The following is a 16,153-nucleotide window of genomic DNA, read 5'->3' as shown; positions in this document are numbered from 1 at the left end:
TAATTCTATAAAGTATAAGTCCAAGTATATTAGAATTTACAATTAAGATTTAAGAATCGAGCTTAGGATTAAAAATATGAATAATTTACTAAGTTTAGTAACAAACAATAAAAGAGGTGTCTTGAGAGGAAAAAAAACTTACGATGGAAACTGGAAAGGAAATCTTGATTTAATGATCAGAAGAAGATGAAGAGGCTTGTGGAGTTAGGTTCTCTTATTTTGAGTTATTAGTTTTTTTCTGAATTTTTGAAAAATCTGGGGCCTGGAGCTACACTAATAAGTTAATACATCAACTTAACATGAAGTTTTGAAAAGGTTGGGCTAGTGGGCTGGGCTAATTTTAAACTATTGAAAGGACTACTTATAATATTTTGAAAGGGCTAATATATAAAATTTTTATTTTTTAAACCTATAAAATATCAAACTTCTACTAATAATGCAAAATACTGGAAGGGCTAGCACTCTGCCACGCCTCCCTTGAAGGTCCGCCTCTGGAAAGTTGGTGTATTAAGGCAAACGTCCATGATATGATAGGAACAAAGTGAAATTGGACCTGACCATATTACAAAAGTAGTTGGAGCTGACTATATTAAAAAACGGATTTTAATCGAGTTTTTCAAATAACTGATTTTGTAACCCAAAAAGAGTAGTCGGTCTGAAAAAATCAAACCGGTCTAACTGGTCCGGTTTTTCTTTGCCGAATTGTTTTTCGTCACAACCGGCTTTGCCCAAATCAATTTTTGGTTTTTCAAAAAACGCGTCTTTTTGTCTCTATTAATCAAGTCAACAGCAAGTGTCGATTTATTGGCGGATTGACTGCGATTTAGAGCCTAAATTAAATTTCATGCAGTTTAAAACCCATAGAAATTTTCTACCATTTTCATGGAGTCTCACTTTTTTCTTTCTTTTTTTAACCTAATTATTGGTCGGAGGTCCATTTGAAAGCAATCTCTGTATCCATAGAATATTGATAGAGAGGACTTTCTTCACTTTTAGGGTTGGGTGGAGAAATGACTTTCTTTATTGTAGTATAGGAAGATGATTGTTTACATCTTACCTCCCTCATACCCCACTTATGTAATATTATGTTTTGTTGTTGTTGTTGTTGCTGCTGTTGTAAGTGTCTATGTTGCTTTTTATTAATAGTCGAGTAGACATGCGTCAATTATAAGTTCCACATAGATGAAGTATGTTTCATGTGATTTTGAAGCGAAAATTTATTTGATGTTTAACAATTTTATGATGTCTGCTTGATGCCCTGAGTCTTCGCCCATACAGTCCAGTATCAAGATCGGAGGACGAATAGATGGTGGTGGTGTTAACAACTGATACTGCTGCAGGAACGTTTTCGAACGTAGCTAGACGGTTCGATCCTGTGAGCTGGGTTCTGGTCGTTGTAATGTTGTTTTAGTTTGGTCCGATTTGGTAAGTGATTGTTTGTAGATGTTGTAAAAAGGATATGTGTTAGTTTTATTAAACCTTGAACCTAAAATGATCTTTAATAGGGAGTACAAAGGAATGTATATCTATGTAACTACTGCATGTTTTTTCTCCTCTTATTTAATAGTAAAAAAAGTTGCACCACAAGTCGAATAGAAATGATTCAGCTTCAAATGCTCGACGACGCCTTAAGGATTTTGGAGTGTATTAGCTTTATAATCCTACCTGATACATTAGTATTTCGACGCGGTTATTGGATAACCACACCAATATTCAGCCATGAGTGACTCAACTGACCCATTTAACATTTCATTCGACCCGTGTGTGATTCCAACTGTCAACCTGGGCAGCCTTGACAGCTACTGTACTACAAAATACCTTAAAAATCATATATCAGCAGCGTTTTTTTCTTCATTCGCACCATCATCTGAATCGGGGCCCAGATCATCAAAGAACACGTCAAGATACCACGGACATTTCTCATTCCACTCGCCTCTCTTAGCATGGGCCCGCCATTTTTGATCGGCAATCATTTCAGGTAACAATCCCCATTCTTGCATCTCTTCTTCAGAATGGTAAACAGCCAAACTGTATTCACCACCATCTCCTAATTGCAGTATACGAAACCCGCAGTTACTAAAATTGTTCAGATGCTCAAACTGTTCCACAGTCCACTTGAACCATTTCATTAGAAACACACGTGAAGCTAACCCGTGCGATACTATTATCAGATTTAAATCGTACGATGGATCATGGTTAAGCCTGTTCATATCTATATCACGCCATAACGATTCAAGAAAACCTACAAATCACATCATAATTAAAATTATGCAACGAATTTATCACAAATATGCATATAAAAGTATAAATTTTTAATACTGCTTACTGGAAACGCGGTCGTAGACATCTGCAGCCGATTCACCTTCAGGAAACCGATAAAAAAACCTACCAAATCTTTGTCTAGTTTCCTTGATGATTTTCATCCTTTCAGCAATCTGAAAATTACCGAAATCTTGTTCACGGATTCTACATTCTTCTCTAACGCCAATGATGCTTTGTTTAGGAAACGATCTGCCAATCTCACTTAAAGTAGATCGTGATCTTTCATAAGGTGATACGTAAAAGAAGACTTTCCAGTTATCAGTCGTGTCGGATTCAGAGATAACGGTTCTGATCTGGGTTCCAGCGAGCTTGGCCTGCTCGATTCCTTGTTGGGTCAGGGGGATCTTGTAATCAGGAGTGGTGGAATATGCAGATCCATCAATGTTACCTTCACTTTCGCCATGGCGAACTAATATTATCCTTTTTGGAAGGAATTTAATTTGGTCTGTTTCTCCATGTTTTGTCATGTTAATTAAATATTGAATCGAAAAGGGGATTTTAATAGAATGAAGATGGAGATTAAGTAATGTAAATTGGTTTTGTGAAATAATGTTTTTTTGATAATCACGTGAGAGTCGGTTGGATACTTGGATAAAATTTCATGTTCTTTTTTTAGTTACTTCCTAACATTCAGATTTAGCTATTCACCTGGTGTACATAAAATTGTGGTATCCTGCTTAGTCGGTACTCCGTATTAATCTTTGGAAAAATGCATATACTTCAATGGTTCTTTCTACTCATGATGCAAATTGTCCTTGTCACTATCGTTAATAAATTTGGCTAAACTACACATGTGAAATGCTTGACCACCACTCATATTTCTATACAAAACTTGTTTTAAGGTTATTTAGACTATAGATAACGGAGCGTTTCTAGCACAACCCACTCTCACATGACAAGACAAACGTCCCACAAACGTCTGTAATAGAGCATTTGTGAGTGATTTTGGTTGTGACGTTCGTAAATGTGAAACGCAAGACGGAGGGGGAAGAAGGTGAGGTGGCAAGTGCTGATTGGTTGAAAGTTCTCTCTTTTTATTATTTACGAGTACCAATCAAAATTTAACATCGCCTACAAACTTTCTTTAACAATCCCAACAAACGCCCCCATTACAACTCCCTCCTTCACACATCATTGATGTATCCATGTAAGCATAATAATCCAAAAACTAAGAGTGCATTTGTTTACTTCTTAATAGAATGGTTCAGCACTGAATGCTGAACTGTTCAGCATTCAATGCGTTTGTTTCTGACCACTGAATGACATATGGTGCTGAATGGTTCAGAATTAAGCTCTGAACCATTCAGAGTAGAAACACTCTCTTAACCATTAAAAGCCTAAATTTTCTATAATATTGTCGTGAAATCATATCCGAATCACTTAACTAACAAGTATATTAAATTTTTTATTAATGTAACATGTTAATAAGGTAGTTTTACTCGGTTCATATCGTTCGTTCTAAATGATTATCAACCAGCTTATTTTCATTCAGAGCAAACTTTATTCAGATGCTCTGAACCATTCAGATTATGAACCATCCGGCACTAAATCATTCAGTTTTATCAAACGCACCCTAACTCTTATACACTCAACATCGAACTTGCTTTTATCCATGGTCTAAAGTTATATACTAAATCGGCAGCGTAATTTGTCATATGGTTAAAAATATGAATTAAAAAATATCAAATATCAAATCAGTATCATAAAGACCATATAGTAAGAATTGCATAACCAAATATTCATTATATTGCCAAAACTTGATGCAATAGCACCATAATAACATATCAGATTTCATAGACCAAAAACATGATTTATACATAAGATTTCACTCTAGAGTATATCAAAAACTATTACTGATTCAGCAACAGAAACAGGATCAGAATCAGGATCAGCAACAGGATCATGATCAGCAACAACAGCAAACTGTGTCTAAAACTCTTGAGAAGCAGAACCAATTTCACCTTTATTAGCAACCTTTTTTGGTAGTAAATTAGAATGAATGTTTGGCAACACACCACCATTAGCAATAGTCACGGACCCCAACAACTTGCTTAATTCTTCATCGTTTCTAACTGCTAATTGTATGTGCCTTGGCACAATTCTAGTCTTCTTGTTATCCCTTGCTGCATTTCCAGCTAACTCTAAAACCTATAGCCAAACAGCATAATAGTTTAGCATAATTATGATTCAGTAAACAAATTACTATTATTCATACTTATTGTCAATCATGTGAATATCCTTTTAATTTGGTATAATTACTGCTTACGCACAAAATAAAATGAGTGAACCCTAAATTAAACTCAAACAGATATCGGTATTGTGCATGTAACAATCACTCAATTGAATAAATTAAAACGAGTAAATGGAATCAAAATCATACAAAAAAAGGGAATATACCTCAGCAGCGAGGTATTCAAGAACGGCAGCGAGATAAACCGGAGCTCCGGCACCGACACGTTCGGCGTACTTTCCGGCTTTAAGGAATCTAGCGATCCTACCGACGGGGAATTGAAGACCGGCTTTTGAAGATCGAGATACGGATTTAGTAGAATTAGTTTTTCCCCTTCCTCCTTTCTTGGTTTCTGACACCATTTTTGTGATTGGATTTGAACGATTGATAACCCAAACCCTAGTTTCGAAGACTGAAAGTGATTTTGAATTATGCAGCATGAGGGTTTTAATATATAGTGAAAGGTTCTGGATCTTGATTGGTGGATTGAAATTACGCGGATTGCCAGCGTGGCATTCTTGTTTTGCGAAAAAGATATTGACCGCCTCCTTTTAAATACGAGTATTTTTTAGTAGGAGTGTTCAACAATTTTGTACTCCGTATGTCGGATCCGAATTTATAAGAAGTTACACAGATAGTCCTTTAGTTTGTATTTAGAATTTAGAATTATCTATCAATCTATCTATCTACGGAGTGTATATATATATATAGGGGTATTCAAATGAGAACATTCTCATATTAATATTTGGTGAGAACACATCTTAACCGTAGACGGAATAGATCAACGGTTACAAAATAATAAGGCTTTTCACAATTAAAAATAATTTGAAAGGGTTATTTTGGAAAATTAATCTCCACAAAATACTCAACTGCCAACAAAACAAACCTCTATTCATGAATTATATCATCATCGCCTGAAAAGTTTGTTGGAAAATTACGGTCTCACTAATTCCCACCACCCAGCCCAACAATAACAGTAAAGAAATAAGAACAATCCACAACACAAGAATTTAACGTGAAAACTCCAAAACAGGAGGAAAAAACCACGGGCCTCCAAAGAGAGAAATACACTATATTACAAATTGTTACAATGACATAGACAACTCTCTTAAGCCAACTACACTCTCCAAAGTATTTAACTAAAACAACTCCCAAACAAGGGTAAGAAAGAAAGAAATAATCAAATACTTAAAGTGTATTGATTGGTGCAATTTGAAAGTGAGGCTTAACACTCCTTTTATAACCAAGTCACCCCCTCCCAAACAGAAGATTTATTGAAGGTTTCTCTCTGATTGCGCGTCCTTTGATCGCGCTGACTCACAAAGGGAAGAAGTTCGCTTGGGAACCCGAACAGGAATCTGCATTTCAAACTTTGAAAAAGAAGTTAACCACCGCACCTATCTTATCACTTCCTAAAGGCAGTGACGATTTCGTCGTTTATTGCGATGCTTCGAAAAGTGGTTTTGGTTGTGTACTGATGCAACGAACAAAGGTTATCGCTTATGCCTCTCGTCAACTGAAGATTCACGAACGAAATTACACTACACACGATCTCGAGATTGGAGCCATTGTCTTTGCATTAAAGCTGTGGAGACACTGTCTTTATGGAACTAAGAGCACTATTTTCACCGATCATAAAAGCCTCCAGCACATCTTCGATCAGAAGCAACTGAATATGAGACAGCGTCGATGGATCGAGACACTGAACGACTATGATTGTGAACTTCGTTATCACCCGGGAAAGGCAAATGTTGTAGCTGACGCTTTGAGCCGAAAGGAGAGGATGACACCTCTTCGTGTTCGGGCACTGAACATCACCATTCATTCGAACCTAAATAGCTAGATCCGAGCAGCCCAAGAAGAGGCTCTCAAATAGGAGAACATATCTCATGAATACTTGAATATTCTCGTCTCCCGATTCGAAGTTAAGGAAACTGGACTCCGATGCTATGCCGGAAGGATTTGGGTACCTCGTTATGGAGATCTACGGAACCTTATACTAGATGAAGCCCACAAGTCGAGATATTCGATTCATCCCGGAGCACGATCTTAAGGAACAGTATTGGTGGCCTAATCTTAAGAAGGACGTTGCAACTTATGTTGGTAAGTGTTTGACTTGTTCGAAAGTTAAGGCCGAACATCAGAGGCCTTCTGGGTTACTTCAACAACCGGAAATCCCGCAATGGAAGTGGGAAAGGATAACAATGGATTTCATTACGAAGTTACCAAAGACGGTGGGCGGATACGATACCATCTGGGTTATTGTTGATCGTCTTACCAAATCTGCACACTTCTTAGCCATGAAGGAAACTGATACGATGGAGAGACTCGCTCAACTATACATCAAAGAGGTTGTATCTCGTCATGGTGTGCCCTTATCGATCATTTCAGATCGCGATCCCCGTTTTGCTTCCAGATTTTGGCGTTCTTTGCAAGAAGCCTTGGGAACTCGTCTCGACATGAGCACTGCGTATCACCCACAGACCGACGGACAAAGCGAATGCACGATTCAGACTTTGGAGGACATGTTGCGTGCTTGTGTTATCGATTTTGGAAAGGCTTGGTAAAGGAATTTGCCGCTAGCCGAATTCTCTTACAACAACAGTTATCACTCGAGTATTAATGCCGTACCTTTTGAAGCATTGTATGGCCGCAAGTGCCGATCTCCTATTTGTTGGGCCGAAGTAGGCGAAACGCAAATCACCGGACCCGAGATAGTCCATGAAACAACTGAGAAGATTGTCCAAATTCAAGCAAGACTTAAGACGGCCCGTGATCGTCAAAAGAGTTATGCCGACCTTAAACATAAAGACTTTGAATTCAACATGGGTGACCGTGTAATGTTGAAGGTCGCGCCTTGGAAAGGTGTGATCCATTTTGAAAAGCGCGGAAAGTTAAACCCGCGATACATTGGTCCTTTCGAAATCTTGGAGCGTGTTGGACCCGTTGCTTACCGTTTGGATCTTCCAACACAATTGAGCTCAGTTCATCCTACCTTTCATGTATCGAATTTGAAGAAGTGTCTTGCTGAACCGGAACATGTCATACCATTGGAGGAACTTACGATTGACGACAAACTCCACTTCGTGGAAGAGCCTGTCGAAATTATGGACCGTGAGGACAAAATTTTGAAACACAACAAGATTCCGATCGTCCGAGTACGATGGAATGCCAAACGAGGACCTGAGTTTACCTGGGAATGAGAGGATCAAATGATGCAGAAGTATCCTCACATTTTCCCGACTCCTCCATCTACCTCAGCTTAAAATTTCAGGACGAAATTTTCTTTAACAGGTGGGTAATGTAACAACCCGGAATTTTCCAACGTTTATTCATTAATAATTATTATTAATACATGCATTTTAATGAATGTATTTTTATACATTTACTTGTTATCGTATTTGACTTTGCATGTCCCGACTCGTCTTTGTGACACACGTACTTTTCACGAATAATATTTTCGAATATTATTTACATTCATGATTAATTATTATTAATCATTTTAATTAACTAATGCATGTGGTTACTTATATGGGATTTATTTAATTAATTGTTGCATACTTAGACTAGGGCTTTTATTAATGGATTCATGTTAATGGACTTGGAAGCCCACTCTACTTCTCTTGATGGACTATTAGGAGCCCAACATTATGTTAATGACTTATTAAGCTTAATCAAGGAGTAACTAGTTCATGAGGAATCTTGTTACATGCACACTTACACCACTTTCCCATACCAATTTGCTTTAATACCATTCTAAGCATACACTATTCTCCCATGTTTGAAAGCAAGCATTTGAGCCTTCCTCTTTGGCCAAGAAAACCGTATGTTTTGAAGGGATGGGAGGGAAGTTTTATTTCCAAATTTTGTTACATATTACTAGCATTTTACTTCACTTTTACACACACTCCATTTTACTACTTTACTTTCTCTCATTTTTCTCTCAACTTGTAAGTAACATGTTCTAGTTTTTCTCTTTTTTTTCTCTCTTAAAAACTGCCACATTTATCATCATATTACTAGTTTCATTACTTGTTCTTGTTTAATGTTCACTTACTAGTTGTTTGTTGTTGTTAAAGATAAAGTTTTCTAACTTGTATCTTCATCTAATCTTGGTTACTTCCATCTTTTTTTTTGATGAAGAACCAAGAACAAGAACCTAAACTTTCTAGTTTATGGTTCTACACTTAATGTTTTAAAAGATTTAAAGTTCATGAGTTTTAAAATCATACTTGTATTCATGTTTGTAAACTTAAGGTTTACTTTCTTAAAAGATCAAAGCCTTCTTGAATCTTTCTAAGTATGAACAACCATGAACTTATTACTTGTAGATTTAATTTATTTCTTCATTTTATGTACTTTAAAGTTGTGATGTTGTTAAATTGGTCAAGTATTACTAGTTAATCTTGATCTCATTTTTCTTGAACTAAAAGTTAACTTTATAAGTTCAAGAACATGGAAGTATAACTTTCTAGTTATAACTTCATATACTTATGTTGGATCTAAGTTTATATAACTTATGGTCTTCTAATTTTGTTGTAAATAAGAGCTTACAAGCTTACATACATTATTCAAGTTGAAAATCTAAGTTTCATAACTTATGGTTTCATTAAAGTGTAGATCCAAGTTTTGTAACTTAGGATCTAACTTAAGAACACTAGATTTAGACTTTCTAGTCTAGGATCTTTAAGATCTAGCTAAGATCTAAGTTCTACAACTTATGATCTTGATTATTTAGTTTACTTTCAAGTTTGTAGCTTAATATTACTTTTGTAACTCATGTATGTGTCGGATCTAAGATCTTGATGTAACTTTGGTTCATCAAACTACATACAACTCTTAAGTGAGTTGTGCAACTTATCTTACACTTTCACTAGTGTTATAATGGTCAAACCTTGGTTAAGATGATGCAAACCCATCAACGAGTTGTACACTTGAAGCTATACGCATCAAGGATGAGAACCGTGATGAGCATCAAGCACCAAGAACCCACCGGAACACATTTCTTACTGTTTCTGGAACTTATCAAACTACCTGTGTGACGCCCCGTACAAAACCATCGTGTACGGATTATCACAAGGTCAAACACTATATGCTGTTTGAAAACCGATTTGCATTTATTAAAAAGATAATGTTTTACAAAGATAACATGTCGTAAGACTTATTACAAACCATTGTTCCAAAATAACATAAGTTTACGAATGCAAAACATAAGTTTCATAATTTGAGACATCTCTAGCAATGCAGCGGATAACTAGTACAGTAGGTCCATAACAGCAATTCAATAACAGCATGACAGCAAGTCTAACAGCGGAAGCAATAAACCTCTAGGCACCTGAGAAATACACGCTTAAAAAGTCAACACGAATGTTGATGAGCTATAGTTTAAGTTGTAATAGTAACGTAAGATAGGCCACGAGATTTCAGTGTTGCAACAGCGTATCAAAACAGTATGAAAAGTATATGCATAACCGTGGGCACCCGGTAACTAGACTTAACGTTTATAACCCCCTGAAAGTACACTTGGCGAGTGCGTATGTTCACGAAGTATTAAACACCCGTTAAATACTAGCGCGACTAGCCCGAGTGGGGATGTCAAACCCTATGGATCCATATCTAAGATTCGCGTTCACCGGTTCAAAGACCAATGACTAAACGTTACCGTGCTAAAGGGAATGTTTATGTCGTTATATAACCCACACACATATAAAGTTAAGTACTCGTGCCTAACACGTAAATCTTAAAAAGCACATGTATTCTCAGTCCCAAAAATAGTAAAAGTAGTAATAAGGGATGCTATAACTCACAGTGATAAAAGCGGTAAAGTCGGTAATGAAAGTACGCAAGTAGTAAGTCGGTCCGAAAGGTCGTCAACCTAAATCAAATGTTACTAGGTCAGTAGGTTGTCTTTATAAATTCTAATAGTGCATAAAATAAGTTTAAGTGTCATCATCATCATCATTCATCATCATAAAAGCTAAGTAAGTTTGACGAGAATAGAGATCGAAACAATAGGCTGACTTCGGTCAGCTTCTACGACCTCTACGTAAATCAAAAAGATACATGGTCAATGGCTATGGATCCGTATATGAGTCCCCTAAAAGCTGACCAATTTTCAGAACCTAACTCGTCTTCGTTTGACCGTGGCGATGGTTTAAGTGCGAGTAGGTCAGAAATTTCAGCACAACGTTAATAGGGTGTAGTGACTATTGGAGGGCCATAAATCCTAAACTGTAACTCGGATTAAGACAAGGCCTAAAAGGAAAATCATCTACTCGAACCGAACTAACTGAAAATCAACTTTACAGTAGCCCAGGTGGTCTGATAAGATACGAAAATCAGTGGACAAATGCTCCGGTGGGGTTCTTGGTGCTTGATGCTCATCACGGTTCTCATCCTTGATGCTTGTAGCTTCAAGTGTACAACTCGTTGATGGTTTAGCATCACTTTTGACCAAGATTCACCATCAATACACAATATGTTAAGACCAAGTAAGGACACAACTCATTCATGAGTCTTAGATGGATGATGAACCAAGGTTACATCATATCCTTAGTCTTAACACAATTTCAATTCACAATAACAACTAAAGTTACAAACTTTACATTAATTCAACAAGTAATAGCACAATATAAGTCAAATGAGGTGATGGAACCCTAAGCTAGAGAGCTTGGATCCATTTCACACAAGTTACAAGGTTGCAAAGCTAGAAAGCTTGAACCTTTAAGTGTTCTTGAAGATCTTGAAGCATAAAGCTTGGATCTTTAAGATATATGAAGATAACAAACACAAGTTTGAATCTTTTTTACAAAACAACATGATCAAAGCAAAAAGAACTTAGATCTAACAAAAATATATGAAGATCCAAGCTAGAAAGCTTGCATCTTGTTTGTTCTTGAAGATCTTGAAGCATAAAGCTTGGATCTTTAAGATATATGAAGATAACAAACACAAGTTTGAATCTTTTTCATAAAACAACATGATCAAAGCAAAAAGAACTTAGATCTAACAAAAATATATGAAGATCCAAGCTAGAAAGCTTGCATCTTGTTTGTTCTTGAAGATCTTGAAGCATAAAGCTTGGATCTTGAAGATGCATGAAGATTACAAACAAAAGTTTGAATCTTTATCATAAAATAGAAAGATTAAAGTATAAAAGAAGTAGATCTACAAAAGATATAAAGATTCAAGCTAAAAAGCTTGAATCTTCCATGTTCTTGAAAGATTCATGCTTGAATCAACAAGATATAAGTAAGATCAAAGCTAGAAGGAACTTGATCTTCCACATAATGATGATGATGTACACGAATTTAAGAAGGAAAGAGGAAGGAAAAGAAAAACTTACAAGCTAGGAAAGAAAGAAAGAATAAGTGTGTGAAAAGCCAAAATGATCAAGTATTGAAATGAGGGACTAAAGGCTAGTATTTATAGGCAAATGAAGATCACATGGATTGATGAGGTGGCCAAGACCATGGTAGTGGTGGTGGACGGCATTAGAGGGGGGAGGGGGAGACAAAAACTTGCTTTTTAGCTAATGGTGTCTAAAGTGTGTCCTTTTGCTAGAATCTTATGTAACATTTAGATAAACCTTATCCATTATGCTAGTATGACTCATTAATTAATTAATTTATTATTTATTTATTATTATGGGCCACTAGTAATAATACTTGGGCTAATTAATTGGGTCACTAGCTAGAGTAGGGTGGGCTTGAGCCCAACAAGGTAGAAAGTCCAACAAGACTAACTATTGGGCTTTAGCAATTAAATAAATAAAATTAAGCATCCAAAAGCCCAGGTAATTATTATTAGAAAATAATAATTAATATTTCGCAGTCCAAAAGTTCCGGTTCCGACAAAAGTCAAACGTGCGCGCAGTCCGCGGTTTATTCGTAACGGCAAGTAACACTAACGGTTATAAAGCATCCAATGGACAAGTTAAGCATTCTACATACCCCAGGGCATGTTTTAGGGTGAATAGGAATATAAAACACGTGTGCCAAGGTTCCGGAGTAATAAAGTAACACAGTACGCACAAATACGCAGTTTCGCTAAAATACAAGGCACAAAAGCAAGTCGAAAAAGTCAGGTTGTTACAACCTAGGCTACTGGAAAGTTGATTTTCAGTTATTTTGGTTCGAGTAGATGATTTTCCATTTAGACCTCATCTTAATCCAAGTTACGGTTTAGGATCTATGGCCTCCCGAAAGTCACTACACCCTATTAACGTTGTGCTGAAATTTCTGACCTACTCGCACTTAAACCATCACCACGGTTAAATGAAGACGAGTTTGGTTCTGGAAATTGGTCAGCCTCTAGGGGACTCATATATGGAGCCATGGCCACTGGTCTCACCTCATTTCAGTTCGTATAGAGGTCGTGGCGACTGAACGAAGTCAGCCTTTGTTTCAAACCCTAGTCTTGACTTAAAACTTACTTTACACTTTTTGTTTAATGATGAATGAAGATGGTACTTAAGACCTAATTTACATACTTTTAAACCTTTAGGAATGATTTTCTGACTTAGTAAATTTTGACCACTTGCTTACTATTCCCGCGTATCGACTTTTACTACTTTCCACTGTGAGTTATAGCATCCCTTTTTACTTTAACTATTTTGGGAACTGAGAATACATGCTCATTTTACATTTTACATACTAGGCACGAGTACTTAAACTTTATATATGTGTGGTTTATACAACAGCATAAACTTTCCCCTTAGCTCGGTAACGTTTAGTCATTGGTCTTTAAACCGGTGAACGCGAATCTTAGATATGGATCCATAGGGTTTGACATCCCCACTTGGGCTAGTAGCGCTAGCATTTAACAGGTGTTTAATACTTCGTAAATATACGCACTCGCCAAGTGTACTTTTAAGGGGTGATAAATGTTAAGTTAGTTACCAAGTACCCACGGTTATACATATACTTTTCATACTGTTTTGAACCGCTGTTGAAGCACTGAAATCTAATGGCCTACCTTACATTGCTGTTATACTTAAACTATAGCTCACCAACCTTTGTGTTGACGTTTTTAAGCATGTTTTTCTCAGGTGCTTAAGGTTTGCTTGCTTCCGCTGTACTAGTCATGCTTTGTAGACACCCGATGCGCTTATTAGAGATGTCACCGCATGAAACGTTTATTTTGCATTCAAACAATATTACTTTTGAAATGATGTATTTGTAACGACCCATGGGTCACGAACTATTATTGCTTGCTATTCATAGAAGCATACTTTTGGTTGTTAAACTTTTGATGTTGGTTAAGACGTCACCTATATTCATGAATGCAAACTTATTTTGAAACCGCATATAGTATTTGACCTTGTAATGATCCTGTTTTTGATGATTCGTACACGATGGTTTTGTACGGGGCATCACACCCGACAATCATTGTCATCACAGACGATCATAACTCTTAATAACAAGAATTATCATACTCCACTATTAAGAGTATATCACTTAGAATATCACATTCCAAGCATTTCACCTCGGCACATGTTGTTGAACAACCAGCTGAAACTTTATGGTGCAACTTCCTGTTTGGCTTTCCCTGGAAGTTTCATCAGCTACAACATCAGTTTCCACCACACAACCTGCATCAATGCCAAACCAATGCCCATGTGCAATTGTGGAACCGCAAACGAACATCCCTTTCCATGATGGCGCGGACACACCTTGAGGATGGTGTGACTTCAGAGGAATTCGTCACTCTCCGTAACAACGGAGACAATGTTAGCGTCTTTGGAGCCATTTGCCGGATTAGCTCCACCTGGACAATTAACCCTTACATGCCCAGTCTTCCCGCACTTCCAGTATACCAGATTCTTCCCAGAGTTTCTCTTTCGCCTATCCGAACACAACACTATCGTATCTCCTGATGACGAGACCCCGTTACCTTCCAGTCTTTTCTCCTCGGATAGGAGCTTGCTAGTAACATCTTCAAACTTCAGAGTTTTCTTCCCATACATCAAAATAGGTTTCATGTGTTCATAAGACGATGATAAAGATAATATCAACCTCAAAGCTTTATCCTCATCATCTGTTTTAACTCCAATAGCCTCCAGTTCTGAAACAATACTGTTAAGAATACTTAGATGATCTAAAATCTTTGAACCCCCATCCATACCCAGAGTATGAAACTGTTCTTTAAGACACAACCGATTTGAGATGCCCTTGCCCTGGTACAACTGCTCTAGTTTAACCCAAAGCTCCTTTGTCGTTGATAACCCGTGCACATTTGCAAGCACGTTCTTTGTAAGACACAAACGAATCGCACTTGCTGCACTCAAATCCATATCATCCCATTCTTCTTCATCGAACTTACTGCTAGAATCACTGCCGGGAACAAAGGTGGGTTTACCTTTTAATGCCTTGTGTAACCCGGACTGAATTAACACATCCTTGACTTGAACCTGCCATAAGCCAAAATTGATCATCCCATCAAATTTCTCTACATCAAACCTCATTGGACTGAACTTCGACATCGTATCCGTATCCTATAAACAACACTTTCTCTGATTTTGCTCACGTTTCGAATAGCCAAAATATGTAGCAGTTAGCCAGGACCCTTTAAATCGGAAATCCACAACTCACCACTAACAAATCCAACTATTACTACGAATCAGAAAAAATATTGTCTAACCAGATACCCTATGTAGTGACCCAAACTTTTCCATGTTTATATATATTAATTGAGATTGATATTTACATGACTAAATGTTTCCAACGTGTTAAGCAATCAAACTTGTTAAGACTTGATTAAATGAAATAATTTTCATATAGACAATTGATCACCCAAGTTGACCGGCGATTCACGAACGTTACAAATTTGTAAAAACTACATGTTGTGGTATATATAGACATATATATATGGTTGACATGAGATTATGATGAGTAAGTATCTCACTAAGTATATTAACAATGTGTGATATACATAAGAAATGAGATTACTAAGTTAAGAAACTCGAAATGATATATATAACGATTATCGTTATGATAACGTCTACTAAATACATATGTATCATATTAAGATATTGATACACTATATTTAACATGATAAAATGATATTTAAATATATCATTAAGTGTGTTAACAATGAACTACATATGTAAAAACAAGACTACTAACTCAAGAATTACGAAACGAGACTTATATGTAACGATTATCGTTGTAACGATATTTTAATGTATATATCATATTAAGAGATATTCATACATCATAATATCATGATAACATAATAATTTAACATCTCATTTGATATAATAAACATTGGGTTAACAACATTAATTGAGATCGTTAACTTAAAGATTTCAAAACAACACTTACATGTAACGACTAACGAAGACTTAACGACTCCATTAGAATGTATATACATGTTGTGTTTTGATATGTATTCTTACACTTTTGAAAGACTTCAAGACATATATCAAAGTACTTCTACTTAACAAAAATGCTAACAATTACATCCTCGTTCAGTTTCATTAACAATTCTACTCGTATGCACCTGTATTCGTACTCGTACAATACACAGCTTTTAGATGTATGTACTATTGGTATATACACTCCAATTATTAGCTCTTAGCAGCCCATGTGAGTCACCTAA

General features: G+C 36.5%; 2 protein-coding genes across 2 annotated transcripts; both read right to left on the bottom strand.

Annotated features, from left to right (window-relative positions):
• Window positions 1–1,826: 1,826 nt before the first annotated feature.
• On the bottom strand, window positions 1,827–2,789 carry LOC139889681 (phosphoglycerate mutase-like protein AT74). The gene is made up of 2 exons (XM_071872617.1): window positions 2,327–2,789; window positions 1,827–2,242 (listed from the first exon to the last, which is right to left on the bottom strand). Exons 1-2 carry the CDS (start codon window positions 2,787–2,789, stop codon window positions 1,827–1,829), a joined length of 879 nt encoding a protein of 292 aa, XP_071728718.1.
• A 1,416-nt stretch (window positions 2,790–4,205) lies between these two features.
• Window positions 4,206–4,959, bottom strand: LOC139893054 (probable histone H2AXb). Its single transcript, XM_071876189.1, has 2 exons — window positions 4,720–4,959; window positions 4,206–4,470 (listed from the first exon to the last, which is right to left on the bottom strand). Exons 1-2 carry the CDS (start codon window positions 4,912–4,914, stop codon window positions 4,252–4,254), a joined length of 414 nt encoding a protein of 137 aa, XP_071732290.1. The 5' UTR covers window positions 4,915–4,959; the 3' UTR covers window positions 4,206–4,251.
• Window positions 4,960–16,153: the final 11,194 nt, after the last annotated feature.

This window comes from Rutidosis leptorrhynchoides, chromosome 2, assembly GCF_046630445.1.
Source record: "Rutidosis leptorrhynchoides isolate AG116_Rl617_1_P2 chromosome 2, CSIRO_AGI_Rlap_v1, whole genome shotgun sequence".
Taxonomy (NCBI): Eukaryota; Viridiplantae; Streptophyta; class Magnoliopsida; order Asterales; family Asteraceae; genus Rutidosis; species Rutidosis leptorrhynchoides.
Note: the sequence above shows the minus strand (reverse complement) of the source record. Positions and strands in the feature narration are given on the sequence as shown.

Excerpts from the sequence above, each read along its gene's own strand:
- LOC139893054 (XM_071876189.1), bottom strand. The coding sequence starts at position 4,914 with ATGGTGTCAGAAACCAAGAAAGGAGGAAGGGGAAAAACTAATTCTACT. Across the intron at positions 4,471-4,719 it reads TTGAATACCTCGCTGCTGAG|GTTTTAGAGTTAGCTGGAAA; the intron begins GTATATTCCCTT and ends GTTTGGCTATAG.
- LOC139889681 (XM_071872617.1), bottom strand. The coding sequence starts at position 2,789 with ATGACAAAACATGGAGAAACAGACCAAATTAAATTCCTTCCAAAAAGG. Across the intron at positions 2,243-2,326 it reads TGTCTACGACCGCGTTTCCA|GTTTTCTTGAATCGTTATGG; the intron begins GTAAGCAGTATT and ends TGTGATTTGTAG.